This window comes from Coregonus lavaretus, assembly GCF_964263955.1.
Source record: "Coregonus lavaretus genome assembly, chromosome: 26".
NCBI lineage: Eukaryota > Metazoa > Chordata > Actinopteri > Salmoniformes > Salmonidae > Coregonus > Coregonus lavaretus.
Window position 1 is genome coordinate 19,376,517 of NC_140013.1, and position 19,684 is coordinate 19,396,200.

General features: G+C 44.1%; 1 protein-coding gene across 1 annotated transcript; it reads right to left on the reverse strand.

Moving 5' to 3' along the window:
• Positions 1-9,983: 9,983 nt before the first annotated feature.
• LOC311102069 (uncharacterized protein) lies at positions 9,984-19,458 on the reverse strand. The gene is made up of 13 exons (XM_084143290.1): positions 19,328-19,458; positions 18,427-18,904; positions 16,449-16,510; positions 15,213-15,315; positions 14,855-14,940; positions 14,612-14,712; positions 14,428-14,498; positions 14,117-14,224; positions 13,956-14,026; positions 13,698-13,815; positions 12,863-13,027; positions 12,436-12,587; positions 9,984-12,291 (listed from the first exon to the last, which is right to left on the reverse strand). Exons 2-13 carry the CDS (start codon positions 18,814-18,816, stop codon positions 10,863-10,865), a joined length of 2,856 nt encoding a protein of 951 aa, XP_083999416.1. The 5' UTR covers positions 18,817-18,904; positions 19,328-19,458; the 3' UTR covers positions 9,984-10,862.
• Between the last annotated feature and the right edge of the window lie 226 nt (positions 19,459-19,684).

Consider the following 19,684-nt stretch of genomic DNA (forward strand, 5'->3'; position numbering starts at 1 on the left):
AGCACGCCCCCATTCTCATCGACGAGGCTGTAGTGGAGCAGGTTGAGAGCTTAAAGTTCCTTGGTGTTCACATCACCAACAAACTAACATGGTCCAAACACACCAAGACAGTCGTGAAGAGGGCACGACAAAGCCTATTCCCCATATGGAGACTGAAAAGATTAGGCATGGGTCCTCAGATCCTCAAAAGGTTCTACAGCTGCACCATCGAGAGCATCCTGACTGATTGCATCACTGCCTGGTATGGCAACTGTTTGGCCTCCGACCGCAAGGCACTACAGAGGGTAGTGCGTACGGCCAGTACATCACTGGGGCCAAGCTTCCTGCCATCCAGGACCTCTATACCAGGCGGTGTCAGAGGAAGGCCCAAAAAAATTTCAGTCATAGTCATAGATTGTTCTCTCTGCTACCGCACGGCAAGCGGTACCGGAGCGCCAAGTCTAGGTCCAAGAGGCTTCTAAACAGCTTCTACCCCCCAAGCCATAAGCCTGAACATCTAATCAAATGGCTACCCAGACTATTTGCCGCTGCTGCTACTCTCTGTTTATTATCTATGCATAGTCACTTTAATAACTCTACCTACATGTACATATTACCTCGACTAACCGGTGCCCCTGCACATTGACTCGGTACCGGTACCCCCTGTATATAGCCTCGCTATTGTTATTTTTACTGCTGCTCTTTAATTATTTGTTACTTTTATTTCGTATTATATTTTTTTGTGTGTGATTTTTGGGGTTATTCTTTCTTAAAACTGCATTGTTGGTTAAGGGCTTGTAAGTAAGCATTTCACTGTAAGGTCTACACCTGTTGTTTTCGGCGTATGTGACAAATAAAATGTGATTTGATTTGACATAGTGGACATATTATACGCAAGACTGTAGTCTACAATACTTGGGTCATGCATGGGTGAACAGTAATTCCAGCGTTATTTAAATCGCCTCTAGTTTACGGAGCTCGAGGACTGTTCTGTAGTCCTATGTAGAGGCTGAAAATATGTGAAGTCAACGCAGCTGACCCCAAGTTTAAAGTACATGGATGCTCAGAGAAGAAACAAACCTTGTTAAAGAGTAATTGGAAGGTACAGCTGATAGTCAAGAGTAACTCAAGCATGCTGGCCATCCATATTTCACCTTAGAGAAAAGGCCTTGGCTCTCAGTCTACCCATCGATCATCCTTCATACAGCATCGATCATCATTCATACAGCAGACATACTGTTGCACACCGGCATAGCACCAAGGCTGAGTCCCCAATGGCACCCTATTCCCTATGTAATGCACTACTTTGACCAGAGAGCCCAAGAGCCCTGGTCAAAAGTAGTGCACTATATTAGGAATAGGGTACCATTGGGGATAGGTTGCCATTTAGAACTCATATCAGTGTCCTTACTCTTTACATGTCAGGGTGCTGCATGAGGACGTCTGTCTGTCTCCATCCATTACCTCCTGACGGACCTTTCATTGACGTGTCATTTACTGTAAGCGCAACGGACACAGACCTGGAATAAGAGATTTACCAAAACCATCTGGGACTTTTAATTTTGCACTTCAAAAATGTGTATAACTACAGTATTTGACTGAAATACTTTTTAGGGATAAATAGAAGTGTCTGTTTTCCACTAAATGTATATCTCAACACTTCAAAAGAGGAATTGAGTCTTAAAGCTAAGAGAGACCAGGATACACCAGCCATTCCTGTTTAGTGAGATAGCTTGAGATAATTTGATAAAAGAGAGACAATCATGTCAATAATGGATCAGAAAAGAGTAAAGCTCTGTTATGCTCTGTCTTGTTTTATCTTCTTATTGTGTGAGATGAGTACAATTCCAATAGGTGGTTTCTGGAGGCATGTGGATAAGAAAAAATAGACACTGATTGCATCCCAAATGGCACCCTATCTATTCCCTATGTAGTGCACTACTTTTCACCTGGTCAAAATAAGTAAACTATATAAGGAATAGGGTACCATTTAGGACACAGTCAGAGCTTAACACTACAGGACTGTTGATGACTAATGTCACAGAGGGAAAGACAGAGGACATGGACACATCAAGAGAAGCCTGTCTATCAGTCCGCAGCACAATAGCAGCTCATTAGGATACACACACCCATGTATGTGGCATGTTACAGAAGCTACCGCCTGCACACTCACACGCACAAACACACACACCGCATGCATCCATGAACACACACACACTCAGCCACAAGCCATCGCCCAGACTCCTTTCAAGCCAGGCTGCAATCTGCTGCTAACTACTGTCACTCACATATGCCCTGTTTGCATCCCAAATGGCACCCTATTCCCTATATAGTGCACTACTTTTGACCAGGGTCCATAGGAGGCCCACTTTGTCTCAAATGATACACTATATTGTATAGCTCTGGCCACAGGTAGTTCAATACATAGTGAATAGGGTGCCATTTGAAATAGCCCATACTGTAGTCATGATTTGAGTTTATTGATTCAGGAGAGATAGATGAGGCTAGGCTGGACGCAATCAGCCTCAACACATTCAAATGGAAATGAGAGCTTATCTCTCCTCTCCATACACAAATAAACATACTGGTATACAATACTGTATACAGCACAGGCACATAACAGTCATAGACAGATATATAGTGAACCTGGGCCCCATGTAGCTCAGTTGGTAGAGCATGGTGCTTGCAATGCCAGGGTTGTGGGTTCGATTCGCTCTGGATAAGAGCGTCTGCTAAATGACTAAAAATGTTAAAATGTTTTTTTAATGGTGCTCAGTGTCTCCGTGTTCTGAATTCAGAAGCCTAATAAAGCCCATGGGTGTGTCGCAAATGGCATCCTATTCCATAGTGCACTACTATTGACCAGGGCTCAAAGGGGATATGATGCCTTTTGGGATGCGGACATAGTCCATGATCTCAGAGCCAGGGGTCAGGAGGAGCACAAAGCACCTCACTATAACCAGCCAGCTATGATGCTATAGGAGATTAAAATCCCTACCTCGGAAACAGCATATTAAATGCTGCTTTTCACCTAGACTCACCCAATCAGACCAATGCTAGTTTCCCTAGGCAGACGGGTTTCCTCCCACATTAACAATGTTCTGACATACATAATACTGTTGCCCTAGGTCTGGGATTTCTAAGACTACACCAATGCTGAATGCATGGTCAATATAGGCGCAAAATTGCTCCAAGGTTGTTAGATGACAAGGTTAAATGCTGTTTTTCTCTTAGACTCACCCAATCAGACCAATGCTGAACCACTGTAGATACTGACTCTGAGAACTTCCATTAATACTGTTATGCATTACAGGACTATTCTATTGTGGATGATCACAACCCTACTTCTGAAAACTATTATTAGATCTCATTAATAGGAACGTTATGCCTGTCCCTTCCTGTTTGGAGATTAGAGAAAGAGGACTGTGATGTGATGTGTTGATACTAATAGTGGTAAGGGTCAAATACAGTTAAGAGGAATGAGTCTCCTGCTGGCTGCCCTCTGAGTCTTAAACACTGTCACTATCTAATCTAATAACGTTCCAACAAATCACATCAAGTCAAACCAAATGTTTGTGTATTTTAAACCAATCAATTCACTTCACAGTAAAATGAACACAGCTGTTCCTGTGGCTTACAGACTGATAGGAGACAAGGTAAACAATGCTATTCTTCCCAGTTCCCACCGTTTGTAGTGGTAAAATTACATCAGTGACAGCTGAGACATCTCTGATGACAACTGGTTGCTGGTGACCCCAAGGAACCACATAGATGTTCACTGAATAATCAGCACTGTCTTTCATGAACTCAACTCTTCTGCAGGTGGTCAGTTGCTCTGAATTTACAAACAGAGCTAGATCTTGAAATACAGTATAGTATGCGCTCTCTCTCTCTCAATTCAATTAAATTAAATTTGCTTTATTGGCATGACGTAACAATGTACAGTGCATTCGGAAAGTATTCAGACCCCATTACCTTTTCCACATTTTGTTACGTTACAGCCTTATTCTAAAATGGATTAAATTGATTCCCCCCCCTCATCAATCTACACCCAATACCCCAGAATGACAAAGCAAAAATAGGTTTTTGAAATATCACATTTACATAAGTATTCAGGCCCTTTACTCAGTACTTTGTTGAAGCACTGTTGGCAGCAATTACAGCCTCGAATCTTCTTGGGTATGATGCTACAAGCTTTGCACACCTGTATTTGGGGAGTTTCTCCCATTCTTCTCTGCAGATCCTCTCAAGCTTTGTCAGGTTGGATGGGGAGCGTCGCTGCACAGCTATTTTCAGGTCTCTCCAGAGATGTTCGATCGGGTTCAAGTTTGGACTCTGGCTGGGCCACTCAAGGACATTCAGAGACTTGTCCCGAAGCCACTCCTGCGTTGTCTTGGCTGTGTGCTTAGGGTCGTTGTCCTGTTGGAAGGCGAACCTTCGCCCCAGTCTGAGGTCCTGAGTGCTGTGGAGCTGCTGAAAAACATCCCCACAGCATGATGCTACCACCACCATGCTTCACCGTAGGGATGGTGCCAGGTTTCCTCCAGACGTGACGCTTGGCATTTAGGCCAAAGAGTTCAATCTTGGTTTAATCAGACCAGAGAATCTTGTTTCTCATGATCTGAGAGTCCTTTAGGTGCCTTTTGGCAAACTCCAAGCGGGCTGTCATGTGCCTTTTACTGAGGAGTGGCTTCCGTCTAGCCACTCTACCATAAAGGCCTGATTGGTGGAGTGCTGCAGAGATGGTTGTCCTTCTGGAAGGTTCTCTCATCTTCACAGAGGAACTCTAAAGCTCTGTCAGAGTGACCATCGGGTTCTTGGTCACCTCCCTGACCAAGGCCCTTCTCCCCCGATTGCTCCATTTGGCCAGGCGGCCAGCTCTAGGAAGAGTCTTGGTGGTTCAAAACTTCTTCCATTTAAGAATGATGGAGGCCACTGTGTTCTTGGGGACCTTCAATGCTGCAGAAATGTTTTGGTACCCTTCCCCAGATCTGTGCCTCGACACAATCCTGTCTCTGAGCTCTACGGACCATACCTTGGACCTCATGGCTTGGTTTTTGCTCTGACATGCACTGTCAACTGTGGGACCTTATACAGACAGGTGTGTGCCTTTCCAAATCATGTACAATCAATTGAATTTACCACAGGTGGACTCCAATCAAGTTGTAGAAACATCTCAAGGATGATCAATGGAACCAGGATGCACCTGAGATCAATTTCGAGTCTCATATTAAAGGGTCTGAATACTTAAGTAAATAAGGTATTTCTGTTTTTAATTTGTTATACATTTGCTAAAATAAAAAATAAAACTGTTTTCGCTTTGTCATTATGGGGTATTGTGTGTAGATTGATGAGGGGGAAAAAACAATTTAATCCATTTTAGAATAAGGCTGTAATGTAACAAACTGTGGAAAAAGTAAAGAGGTCTGAATACTTTCTGAATGCACTGTACATATTGCCAAAGCGTACTCTCTTGAACTAGGATTCCAAACAAGATTCCAGACTCTTTTTCTCTATTCTACAATCCCACAGCATTCACAGTCACAATGAACTATTGTCTATTAATTCCCCTAAAGCAGCATGGAATTACAGCAAAGACTCATACTATGACATTATTAATACAGCACAGCACAATTCTGTATTAGCACACAGTATTACATTATAACACTACAGTAATAGTGTAATAGTAATAGTGTAGTAGTAGTGACAGGATCCTGTAACCAGTCAGACCATGCCTAGCTTCAGACCATGCTCTGGTAGACTGTGGCCTGTGTCATGGTTGCTGATGTCCGTCTGATCAGGTCTGCCTGCTCTGAGCAAGACCAGGGTTGTGTTCAGCTGCCCTAATAGTGCACACTGTAATATACTAACAGATCTGGGAACAGCTGTTAGCTGTAGTCAGCTCCCACCTTTAATAAGACCTGACTGCAACCCTCAGTCAGACATGCAACCCTTAGTCAGTAGGAACAGCATCAAACACAGTCTACCCAGTAGTCAAAGCAGTCTTCTACAACCCAACATAACCCAGCACTGCAACAGACTAAAGCACATCTCACTAAGAAAGTCAATCAACAATGTGGGACACTACTGGACATCTATAATGTTTGATGCAGGATAGGGGAGGTAGCTAGACAGCCCACCCAGTGGCAATACAATGCCAAATGAAGAGCCGTAGAATGACTTGAACATAGATCTAACCTGCTGATTCACATGTTCCTGTCTGACAGTATGAGCTTACTGTACCATTACCTAACACTGAAACAACATAACATCATCACCTTACATAACACTGAAACATAACATCATTACCTAACATAACACTGAAACATAACATTATGACCTAACATAACACTGAAACATAGCCTAACATCATTACCTTACATAACACTGAAATATAACATTATTACATTACATAACACTGAAACATAACATAACATCATTACCTAACATAAAACTGAAACATAACATCATTACATTATATTACATTACATAACACTGAAACATAACATAATATCATTTGCTAACATACACTCTTAGAAAAAAGGGTTCCAAAAGGGTTCTTCAACTGTCTCCATAGGTAAGTCGCTCTGGATAAGAGCGTCTGCTAAATGACTAAAATGTAAATGTAAATGAGAACCCTTTTTGGATCCAGGTAGAAAGAACCCTTTTTGTTTTCAGGTAGAACCCTTTAGGGTTCCATGTAGAACCCTTTGAAAGGGTTCTTCATGGAACCCAAATGGTTTCTACCTGGAACCAAAAGGGTTCTATCTGGAACCAAAAAGGGTTCTTCAAAGTGTTCTCCTACGGGGACAGCTGAAGAACCATTTTATCACCTTTTTTTCCTAAGAGCGTAACATTGAAGCATAACATAAACATAGATAGACATATATGATACATTCTCCAAAATACAGTAACCTCCTCCAGCCACGAGCCCTGCCCATAGACTGCAGTATAGATGCCCACCTGCCACTGAGCAGAGCAAGCAGCCTGGAGCCAAAATGGAGAGGTGTGTGTGCGTGCATGTGCCATTTCCCACTCACATACAATGCCATTCCCCCCTCTTATGAATAGAAAAGCTACAGCAGCAGCTCTGAGCCGTAGAAGCAGAGTGCTCAATAATCACTGCTGTTCCTGTTCTGAGATTCACTGAACGGAGGCAGATGCCAGACGAGATACTGTAATCAATTATTCAAACGCTTCCTTGCATCCATATGTAGCGAGAAATCCTGGACATGGCACTGCACTACGGCTGGCTGGGGAGAAAGCACAGAGAATACAGACAGACAGCGAGAGAGAGAGACTGAATGGGAGGATTGTACTCACATGAATTTCCAGGCAGCCTTAGAGAGAAGTGTCAGCATCCAAGTCCACACAGAGAGCTGTCCATTGTCAAAGTCCTAATGTTTTATAACATAATCCACAGCGAGAACCGTGAGACAGGAATAAAAGCGCAGGGTCTGCTGTGTTTGGGAAGAGAAGGAGAGAGAGACCGGGATGGGAAGGAGAAGCGAAAGGAAGGGAGGGAGAGGCGGGACCCATACAAAGACTGTTGGAGGATTGGCTAGAGAGCAGTAGGAGGAGTTTGGCTGTCCAATGGGATATAATGTATGTAAATTAGATGTAAATGTATAGAGCATCCTCAGAATGTGATGGAGGGATACAGACTGTCTGCTGCAGTAGGGTGTGACCTGTTTTAACCCCGCCCCCTGCCCATAAAAGGACAAAGGATGCTTTTCACTGCTTCCTCTGGTTCCCCTACTGTCTGAATCAGGGTGCTATTTAAGACATAAGGAACACATAGAGAAGCTGCAGAGAAGACAATGGCCATGCCCTAATGACTGTATTTACCATAAATATAGCTTCAGGGGTAGCCTAATGGCCTAGACTTCTATACAGATCATTTAGATGCCTACCCATTGAGGGGTGAGCTTGAACTAGGATTCCGAACAAGATTCCAAATAATGGATCTAGGGGATGATAAACCCACAGTATAAATGGCTTATCTTTATGCTCAGTCAGTACAGGATGAGAAGATGAGAAGAGAAGTGGAGGGAGCGATGGAGGGAGGGAGGAGGAGATGGAGGGTTGTGAAAACAGTAGAGCAGACCAGCTGGGACTTCTGTATCCTGAAGGGTGAAAGACAAGAGGACAGGGTGGTGCTAAGGGGTTGGGGGGTATGGATGGCGGGTACTTGTGGGGTGCAGTGGAGCATGCAAGGCGATGCTTTCAGAAGAGGTGTCTAAAAATACCTCAATCCACACCCAATAAGACCAGAGGTGGCGTCCCAAATGGCACCCTGTAAGTACTGTAGCTCACTATATAGTGATGCCCTATTGAGGGAAAGAGTGCCGTTTGGGACTCAGTCCAGGAGCATCTCTAGTGTTTCAACAACAAAGGCTTTGTGATCCTCATGATTCTTTTGTTCTCCACAGCCATAAAGTACTTCATTAAGGGGTTTAGAAAACTGGTGCATCTAGGTGGAGGAGATAGAAAGAGAGAGAGGGAGTCAAAGGCGAGAGAGAGGAGGGAGATACATGGTGGCAATAGGAGGTGTTGTGTTTATGCTGACACAGGTGGGGAGGGGGTAAAGAGGGGGAGGGGCGGCATAGACGGCCCTCTCAGGGTTGCATTGTAAGAGATGGGGTTGCTATGGAGACTGCATCCAGCCCAGATGGCAGCCAGACAGACAGGCAGACTCAATAGCCGCAGATAGCAGAAACCAGACTGTACAGTAGATAACAGAGACAGACTAGCTGCTCCTTCTCTACACATACATAACGTCTGTGTCCCAAATGGCACCCTATTTCCTATATAGTGTACTACCTCTGTTCCAAAGTAGTACACTATATAGGAAATAGGATCCCATTTGGGATGCAAGCATATAATGTTCAAGCAATAACTGTCCTCAGTGATAATTCTACATAATGGAAGCTCTTATCCACACATATGTCTGTCTGTCTGTTTGTATGCTTATCAAGCGCAGGATTTAGAGCAGGAGGACAGCATTCAATATTTAATATATTTCTGGAAAGCTCATGATTTAATTAAGGGGTTTTTAGTATTGTTTGTTGTTTTTTCATGAGGATCATCACAAATGTTTATCAAAATAATACATCACGACTCAAGTCACAAACAGTGCCACACTCTGATGTCCGTTGCCTGGAGAGCCCAGAAGTTCAATAGGTTTAACCCATATTCACTCCGCTCTCCCAGAGATCTCTGCAACACAACAAGTTAATCCCTCACCCACCCCCTGGGATCAGGCCTGCCTGCCTGGCCTAGCTGGGGGTAGGCTGGGGGAGGCAGGGGGCCCCTACGCCTGGTAGAATGGCAGACTGGGGTGCATGAGTACGTGCAGAGTGTGATGCAAGCGGTACATTCTGGGGCTTCATGCTGAGGCCCTGTCTGCCAAGAGAGGCAGGGGGTCTCTGGGCCTGGCAGAGCAGAGCAGCAGGCTGGCTGGAGTGCAGGGGGTACATCCTTGGGGAGGCAGGTGGAGGCTGGGGTGCTGGGGGCTCACACTGAAGCAGTTTGGGGAGTACTTGATGGGTCCATGGCTCTCTCCCGCCATTGTGCTATGCCACCAGGTGCTGGTAGCTTGGGTATAATCACAAATGGCACCCTATTCCCTATATAGTGCACTACTTTTGACAAGAGCCCATGTCCTGGCTCTCTTCAATTCTGAGACTGAGACCTCAACAACTTGGTTTGGGATTAGTGCCGTCCTCCCCAACATGGAGCTGCCTGCCATTCAGCTGGCTGTGCCTGGATAAGAGACTAGCTGTGCCTGGCTAAGAGACTAGCTGTGCCTGGCTAAGAGACTAGCTGTGCCTGGCTAAGAGACTAGCTGTGCCTGGCTAAGAGACTAGCTGTGCCTGGCTAAGAGACTGGCTGTCTTTGTAACACTGACCCCAATAAGAGCAATACAATAGTGTTTGGTTGTTTGTATAAGACTACTAAGAGCATACCGGAAATATTCACCACGTATGTTTTCTTTTCAAAACAGCAAGAGAAGAGGAACACTTTAATACAAATTAGAAATTAAGTGATAAATGTAATACAAAACACTTTTATTCTTTAATAGTTTGTCCATGAAATTCTTTGATCTTAATACTGTGTATTTCTCTTTACAGGCCCTCATCGCTCTAAATTAATTTAATGCAATTTCTACAGCTCTGTAAGTTATCCTCCGGCAATATAATTTAATAGTATTGTATATGGCAAAGATAGTTCCAGTATTTTCCAAGACAAAGATCACATTGGGTCCTCCTACTCAACAGCGGTTTTATTTAGTCAGAAGAATACTGATCACTATTATTAAAGACATTGGTAAACGTATTACAACAAGTGTCATGCTTTTCTCTGGGGGAATATGAGGTGGTACAACAAATAAACAGTGATTTCTGGTGGCCTACAGCATACTACATGTGGCGTTGTTATCTCACTCTGCCACCTTGTGGAATAAAGTTCCATTTGTCTTTTGGACAAATTCTCCCAGTCCCAACAGATCATTATTTTTCACTACAAATCCACTTCAACAATCCCCTTGAATTAAACCTTTATAAAGTCAATGGATGGATATAAATATATTCAGTAGTCCATAGGGCCAAGTCCATAGAACAATGTAACATCTGTCTGAGTAGTCTGAATCTGAATAAATAGATGAATCAAGAGTCTAGAGCACCTCTAGTCTATATCTTTGTTGTTAGCAAGGCTTGCTCTTCTACAAAGAAGGACATGAATCCATAGCCGTCTGGTTTGGGCTTCGGGCTCAGGGCCTGTCCAAGACAGACTCCTTTGTCCGCTTCTCCTGGTTCAGCTCTATGTGTGTTAGTCTCTCTGCTGATAAACTCTTGGACACCAGGTCTTGGAGACCAGATTCCTCACATTGGCCTGCTCCTCTCTCCCAGGCGTTTAAAGAAAGACATGAATCCATTGCCCTCTGAAAGCTTGGGCTTCGGGCTCTTAGAAGGGTTAGCCATATTGTGTTTGGGGCTCTGAGGAGGGTCAGCCTGCTTGGGTTTCTGGGAGACGAGTGTCTGGAGAGGGGTGGGAGAAAACTCCTTTATCTCCTTATCCTGGTTGTGGTTCAGTTCTAGGTGTAAGGGGGGAGGTTTTGTCTTGACTATAGAGGAGCTCTTGTCTTGGTTGAGCTCTCCTAGCTCTGTGTGTGTAGGTATTTCTGTTGCTGACAAGCTCTTGGACACCTTGTCCTGCTGGGCACCAGATGTCTCAGAGTGGCGAGGGGTGGTGAGTACCACCAAGCCTCTGTTTTCAGAGTCCCTGGGGATGTTGAGACTTGCTGTCAAGACTTTGTGTTTTGACATGGGGCTCTTAGACACCAGGTCTTGGACACAAGACTTCTCAGAGTGGCCAGGAAGGTTGGTGAGGTTGGGTCCTCCAGAGGCTCTGTGTTTCGGGGACATCAGACCAGTGTCTACTGACTTCATCCTCCCTATGACCCCCAGAGTAGGAGTAGTAGGAAAAGTGAACAGATCATCCTCCTCCTCTTCCTCAGTAGGGGGGGCTTTAGGGGGGAGGGTGAAGGTGTGTCTGCGGGTGAGTATTCTCTTGGGGGAGAGGTGAGGGTTGAGGAGGTATCTAGCCAGGCTCTCGCTGCCTCTACATGCATCCCCCAGCAGCCGCTGTCTGTCTTCTTGGAAGATCCTCTGGTGAGGGGAGGTGGAGGGGGAGGTGATGGTGGAGGATGTATCATTAGTGTTCATAGCACTGGATGATCTTGTGGAGGTGTTAGTATTATTGGTGGCATTAGGAGACTTCTGCTGCTCCAGGACATACTCCCCAGACGAAAGACTACCACGGCTGCTCTGATACCCCAGAACCTTCCTGGACACTTCACGCAACTTCTGGGCTTCTTCCTCATTTCCCTCCTCCTCTTCCTCCTTGTCCTTCACCATCACTGAGATGGGTCTACCTGTGGAGGAGCAAGATGAGGAGCTGCTGCTACCGGTTCTCCTAGTTGGCTGTGTAGAACCAGAACTAGAACCTCTGTGGTTCTGCTCTGGTTTCTTAGGGTTCTGCTGTGTCTCCTCTGGATGTGGAACCACGTTCTCCTTCAGGTTCTTTTTGCTGTGGGACTGGTCCTTCTGGTCGCTCTGAGAGGTCCCAGTCAGATGTCTGGCCGAGTTCCACTCATTCTCCTCACACACCTCTGTGGCCTTAACAGAACCTCGGTTTCCCTGTTCTGCCGAGGGGAGGTTTGCTTGAATGGGGACCTCTGATAGGCTGCTACTGGTGGGGGAGGATGTGCCCTTGACTTTTCTCCTTTGGGACAAATGACTGGTCAGGAACCTAAAACAAATCAAATCAAACTTTATTCAAAGTAATCATGAATTTCACAACACACTTTTACAGAAAAAAAGAAAAACACAAAATAACAGATTATATTTCAAAAGAAAAGTTCAAAAGAGTGATGTTCATTAAAGTATGACTAACGTCTGTAGTATGGACTCCAGGGCCACACCCTCCATGTCCTTGTCCCGTATGGAGCAGGTGGCGGTGGAACGGCGTTTAGCAGCATTAGCATCACTCAGCAGTCTGTCTCTGGTTCTCCTCTTTACCTCCGCCCCCTCACGATCAAAGTTCTCCTACACACAGATAAAATAATACACAATAACACAATAACACACGCCAGAGACAGTGAACACTGGACTCTACCAAGAAAGCAGGGAAGGCTAAAGAGAAAACAGTAACTAGAGAGACACTCAATGAAGACAAAAGCCAGCCAAAGTCCTCACACAGAAAAGAGTGAGATGGAGAGCTATGCTCCCAAGGGGGCCAAGATGAAAGTCAGTAATACAGAGAGCATAAAATAATAGTATGTAAAAGGAGTATATACACTACTTTCTAAACCATTTTTTACCTGGATGGCCCTCAGGAACTTCGCACAGAAAGAGTTGAAGATGGAGCAGCATTCATCTAGTCTGAACTTGCTGGGGTCTTCACAGAAGTACTCAGCCACTGAGTCACTGACTGAACCCAGTGACTGCAGAGAGAGCTCAGTCTCAGCCAGACGACACTCTGCTTCCTACATGGGACCACACACAGAACAGAAATAACTAAGGCTGTGTCCCAAATGACACCCTATTCCCCATATAGTGCAAGTACTATGGGCCCTGGTCAAAAGTAGTGCACTATACGTAAAAGGGAAAAGGGTGCCATTAGGGTCGAAGACTAAATTTCTGAACCTACAGGGGACCACAAACATCAACAACCTCATCACTGGTCCTACACATACATTTACATTTTAGTCATTTAGCAGACGCTCTTATCCAGAGCGACTTACAGTTAGTGAGTGCATACATTATTTTATTTTATTATTCATACTGGCCCCCGTGGGAATCGAACCCACAACCCTGGCGTTGCAAACGCCATGCTCTACCAACTGAGCTACATCCCTGCCGGCCATTCCCTGCCGGCCATTCCCTCCCCTACCCTGGACGACGCTGGGCCAATTGTGCGCCGCCCCATGGGTCTCCCGGTATCGGCCAGCTACGACAGAGCCTGGAGTCCTAGAGTTGTAGATTCACCACCAGAGGTTATTAAAGCTATAACAAGGGCCCTGAGTTTTTCCTGGTCAGGTTATGTGGTCAGGCAAAATTTGTGGCCCTGGAAAGATTACATAGGTATACAGTATAGGGGAAGGTAGCGATACAAGATCTGAAAGGCATGGAGAATACACAGGCAGGCTACCTCACCTTCAGAAAGTCCTCCATCTGAGCCTGTAGCTCCTCCTGTTTCTGCGCCTCCTCCTTCGCCTCCTTTACTTTCTTCACCTCTCTCTGAAACTCACTCTCTATGTCCTCCTTATGGATCCTACAGGGGGGCAAAACACAAATATCAATCACTCAATACAGACAAATAGAAAAGCACAATCATTACAATTTGCCTTATTGTTGGGCAAACAGCAATATTAGAGATATTGTTGAAGTGTGTAAGACACTGTGTATCCGTACCGTGCTGCATCAGCGATGTGTGTGAGTTTTTCTGGGAATTTCAGCAGGGCCACATCAACCTTCTGAGCTTGCTATAATTGACATAAACATGAACAACTATTGCATCAGAGAAAAACAAGATTCTAGATAAAGGATAAGCTTTAAATAAGGGTTCTCCTTACCATAACTACATAGTGCATGAGGTTCATGCCTGGTTTGTTGGCCCTTGTGTCCACTAGTTTCAGTAGCGATGCCATCCTGAAGCCGATGGCACTGCCAGCATAGCCTCCCTATGGACACACAGAGGACAAGTGAGAGACAGTCAGCCAGGCTGACAAATTAACCTGAGGATTATTCAAAGCTTGTAGAATGAGTTCTTATTATTCTTGGGCTTACTCAAAGCTTCAGATGCCAACAACTTACAGTAGTTTACACCATAGATAAAGGTATACAGTATATAATATCCTCTATGATATCATTGTTTTCCACTCACAGCGTTCATGTAGTTTCCAGTCTTCAGCACCAGGCGGATCACAGAGTGTAGGTCGTCACACTCTAACAGCTCTGGAGAGAGACAGACAGACAGACAGACAGACAGACAAACGAGACAGTTAAGCGTAGTACAAATACAGACTGGCCTTATTAAGATCCAGATCACATGCAGACACAGACTTTACCTTTTCCAGCTGTGATCATGGTGGCAATGGATTGTTTCATTTCATCCATGAGTGGGAAAAACTCTTCTTTGAGAACTAAACTGTTGAGCCGCTCCTCATAACTAACAGAAAGGGCAAGAATAATGATTTATACTCTATAACACATCTGGCATTCAAGACTTAGTAAACACAAAACTGTACAAAACGATGAATTAGATGTTTGTAGACGGTTCAACACACACACACACACACACACACACTCACCTGGGAACCTTGATCAGTAGCACCATAAACAGGTCTGCTTCAGGAAGAGCTGACTGGTCCCCTTTAAACCCAACTAGCTGCTTCACCTGCACACACACAACAGTTAACAATCTTAGTAAGACACAGCATTACGGTAAGGGTTGTAACTTGGGAGAACACTGTTATAACTGTCTCTCAAGTTAAATATGATCCGTTTACTGTGGTAGTTAGCATCAACAATGGCGGCAAGCTGGTGGCAAACCTCAGCTCACCCAATGGTGGTCGAACTGGAGTTTGCCCTATGCGGAACACGGGTGTCAAAGCGACAGTGGCCTGATCTATGCTTGCCTACTGGGAAAGGCTGTGTGAAGTACTGTACCTCTTCTTTCTCTGGCAGCAGCTTACACAGCTCCTTCAGTTTACCTGTCCCAAATTTCAGGCCGTTTCCTGAACTGATGTCGTTGATCATGTCCCCTACTGGCCTGGGGAGAGACACAGACACTGATCAGTTACTGTATTATAATCAACTTGACTTTGGAAACTTCATCGACTGATTCATTCACTAGGTTCTCCTAGGGGACTAGTCAAGGAGAAGGGCTGTGATTCATTAATCTCCAACTACAAGTGGTTATTTTCCTGAATTACTCATGCTCTAGGGTTGGGTCTCTAAATGTGTTGCTCATTTCCTTGTTGCCATGTTTCTTTAAGTCTGGTAAGCAAGGCTCCTTCTTACCTCATTGGTTGAACACCCTCTCACAGCATTTTTTCCACTTAACCAACCATAGACAAGCCCTTACCTGCTACACATATAAACCTACTACAGCTGAACTGGAACAATGTTTTATTTCCTCAGATGCACAAGGACAAAAATGCTGACACAAAAATACATTTAACAGAAAACAGAAAAGTGCATCCATAAATGGACATTAAAAATAAATGTAATATCAAAACATTTGGATGCTAATGCTTTTATGTTTTACTGCTTTATGCTTATTGCTTTTTTAGTTTTCTGTACTGCGAGAACAGTACAATCTTCAGAAAATTAGATACTGTAGCCCATGGCGTGTAGTAATTTTGTAATATATAACACAGTAATTCTGTGGGCCTACAGAGAAAACCATTTAGAAACACATTAATGCCATTTTTCAATAGTTAATCTGTGGAATGACCTGTTTGCACTGTTCCTGCAGCAGTTATCATGTGGAGTCGACCTGTTGGTATAAGCTGCTGTACCTCAGAAACACAGAGCTGGGAATGTTAAGCAGCCTAGCCTCAGGACTACCAGGCCTTGCTGTCCCAAATTACACCCTATTCCCTATATAATGGACTACTTTTGACCAGAGCCCTATGGGGTCAAAAGTAGCAGTTATCACTATAGGAAGAGGGTGCTATTGAGACACAACCACTGTGTGTTCTTAATCCTGAAACACGTGGCTCTGACAAACCCACAGCTCCACACCTTCAGCACACTTCCAGTTTATGTTACGTCCCAAATGGCACCCTATTCCCTATATAGTGCACTACTTTCAATCAGACTCTGGTCAAAAGTAGTGCACTATATAGGGGATTGGGTGCCATTTGGAACCCAATATATATTTTCCTCTCTCTGACACACCTCTTGAACTGTTTTAGGAAGATCCCAACGTTCATGCTCCTCTTGGAGTTCAGTATGGAGACCTGGTGGTGGTGGGACACATAGCCATGAAGACATCAGTTAGTCAATAAAAATAGAACACACAAACGCACAAACATCAGTTGGTCATTCCAGAACACACACATTCACACAGACACACACACATGAAAATATCAGTAGATCAATAACAGGCGTTGAGTTTATCAGGAGCATAGCATTTAGCTTAAACACAGTGTTCTTCTTTATCACAAATACATCCTCATTCCCAAGAAACAACTGATTACGACGGTTAAGGTTTTGCTGGTTTGATTGACTTGTTTTTAAGAGCCCATGATAAGCCATTACAACAGCTGTCAACATACTGACATTCCTAAGTCTTGCTCCTCTATACTGAGTTAGAAACAAGGACAGGTAAGAGACTAAAGGCCAGTTTCAATAGCTCCACATTTGACCTTTATTGAACTGCCAAGGTAGCCTAAGGGTGGTTTCACTAGCAAACAACAAGACACAAAAGTAGAGGATCAAAATTAGCTTTGTCAATATGACAATAGCATTGTATACCAGGACAATGATTCACAACAGTTCTGTAAAATCCCGACCGACACCTACAGAAAGGGAAGTACTGTATCTTAACTGAACCCACAGCCCAGTTCATTGTTACAGAAAAAAGTATCATAAAAGTATCAACTGTATGGCAACAATTAGCAAATATTAGTGGTTAATTTACTCTCCCTGGGTAAACGGATGAAGAATAGTTTGGCTATATTGACTCCACCCTTCAGTTCATACATCAAAGGATAACTAAATGAAACACCACTGCATAAACATCCACTGTTTGTTAAGCAGAGAAACATTAAGAGGAACATGTCATAGTTCCAATAAACCACACAATATCACACATGAAAAAGGGAAATGGATACATAGTAAAATGATGGTAATTAATTTAGTAGAATTGTGTTGCTTAGTCTCAATTTTTTAGTGTGGGGATCTAGTGCTTTATCTAGAAATCAGATTAGATAGCCTCTGCTGGTGAACTAATGCTACTTGCAGAGGACAAATATTTATAATCAATCTATTCTCTGAGAGTTTAGTTAAATCAAGCAGTTGGCATTCAAATTATGTTACAAACTTGATAGGTATGTGGACAGAAAGGGCAGACAGCCTTCCAGTTACAGCACGTTAATGAATCATATAAAAAGGGATTAGGGTAGAATCGTCTCCAAGCTTCGCTCACGCTAATTGGTTTGTTTTGAACACAACATTTTCACTAATACATCGTTGCTTCCTGATGTACTTGAGTTTGATCCATGCTAGAGCCACACCAAGAGAGAGGCTGCTTCCCAACTGGCACCCTATTCCCTTTATAGTGCACTACTTTTGACCAGGGCCCAGACCAAAAAAAGTATCATCATGGAGACAAACAGGAACCATGGGCTGATGGAATTGATCTATTTCCCAACCTCCACCTAGCCACCTTAACCCTAACCCTGGCCACTATGACTACCTGACTGAGCCTGGTACAACAGAAAGGCTGTAGGAAAACAACAAGTCACCCTGTGATACTGTGATGTACACCACAACTCCACTACACACACTCCCTGAGAAAATCAATTCGGGTCTAAAGAACACGTCAACATATCCAATATCTCTGGTCGTAAACAGAACAAATATTCCTATTCAATTCGCTGTTTCGGTCTCTCATCTACTCCCTGAGAGTATAGCTGCTCAAAACAAACTCTCAGGTGAGAAATCATGAGCAAGAGAAGAATGACATTGGAGAGGCCTTGGCTGGGACCAGATAGGATATGTATGCCTCGCACACTTATATATCTGATCGAGGAGCAAAATAGCTGATGTGGTTCCAGCTGTTGTGGTACCTCTTGACTTCTCCTATTCAACTCCAGCTGCCAGTATCAAACTAGAGAAGTGCTTCCTGGTACAGTAGGTTAGGTCAACTCACCACTTCTGTGCCCTGGCCGTTGGTTGGCTTGCCTCTGAGACTCTGTCTGTTCAGAGCCTTCTGTCCCTGTCCCTGCTGTTGGCTGTGACTGAACAGCTCCTCAATCCTCTGAGTGTCCAGTTTATAATCTCCCAGGGTCTTCTCTTCCGTCCAGATGTTGTGTTTGCCCACCACCACGTGTTTGGGGATTGCATCCCAGTTGAAGTTACGCATCTTGGAGCCGCTGCGCTGGAGGCCTCTGGATAGCCCGAAGCCCATGCCAGGGGGAGGAGGGGGGCCTGGGGGAGGGGGGCCAGGGGGAGGAGGTGGGGGGGCGAGGGGAGGTGGTGGAGGAGGAGGAGGAGGAGGAGGAGGAGGAGGAGGAGGAGGAGGAGCGACTGCTGATTGCATCTTTAGTGGAAAGGAATTAGATGGACCAAGGATCAGGAACAGATCATGGTCTCATCATTATGGCTTCATCATCACCTCCATTGTGTACCTGTAAAGTGTCACAGAAATGTTTTTTGATTAGTGTTGAATGTCAGTTATTGAAGAGGGTGATATAATCATTTTCCTTGATTGATCCCTCCTGTAAAGAAACAATAGTACCGGTAAACTTTTAACACAGAATGGTAGGCATTTTGCATAACTTACTTCCCTATACTGTATTGCCCAGCACAGAACAAGCCTCGTGACAATTGTGGCTGAAGTGCTCAAATTAGACAACATATCAACAAATGCTTAATTCAAAAGACATTGAAAGCAGCCTAATGATAAAATACGTGTATGAATTTACAAATCAAAACAATACATCCACCAGAAAAACTGAATACATTAGGCTACCTATGTTTATCAAGTTTTCTCGTTAGGCTACTAACGTGTTATAACGTTCAAAGTAAGGGAAGAGGATTCTGTAGCCTACCTTACTGCAACGTTCCACCAAGAGTAAAAACAATTTCGAAACACCAAAAACTACAATTAAATGTAATCCATGAGTTAGTCCGCCGCCTTCCTCTTCAAACTTCAACATCAGAGGTGTGAGTTGAGTTGACTACTACACTGGTCCGCTACCAGCGCTGTCAGGTTTCCACTAGATAACTCAGCCACAAAGTCAGGTTCCACAGGCACATAGTCAAAATTGGCAAAAATATATATAATATGCTTTTTGGTGTTAATTTAAGGTTAGGGTTAGGCATAAGGTTAGCAGTGTGGTTAAGGTTAGGGTTAAGGTTAGGTTTAAAATCAGATTTGAAGAAGATCAATTGTAGAAATGGGCGGG

Coding starts and splice junctions, on each gene's coding strand:
- LOC311102069 (XM_084143290.1), bottom strand. CDS start 18,816: ATGCAATCAGCAGTCGCTCCTCCTCCTCCTCCTCCTCCTCCTCCTCCT. Junction 15,316..16,448: donor TTCCTAAAACAGTTCAAGAG/GTGTGTCAGAGA, acceptor GTCTCTCCCCAG/GCCAGTAGGGGACATGATCA. Junction 13,028..13,697: donor AGATGGAGGACTTTCTGAAG/GTGAGGTAGCCT, acceptor GGTCCCATGTAG/GAAGCAGAGTGTCGTCTGGC.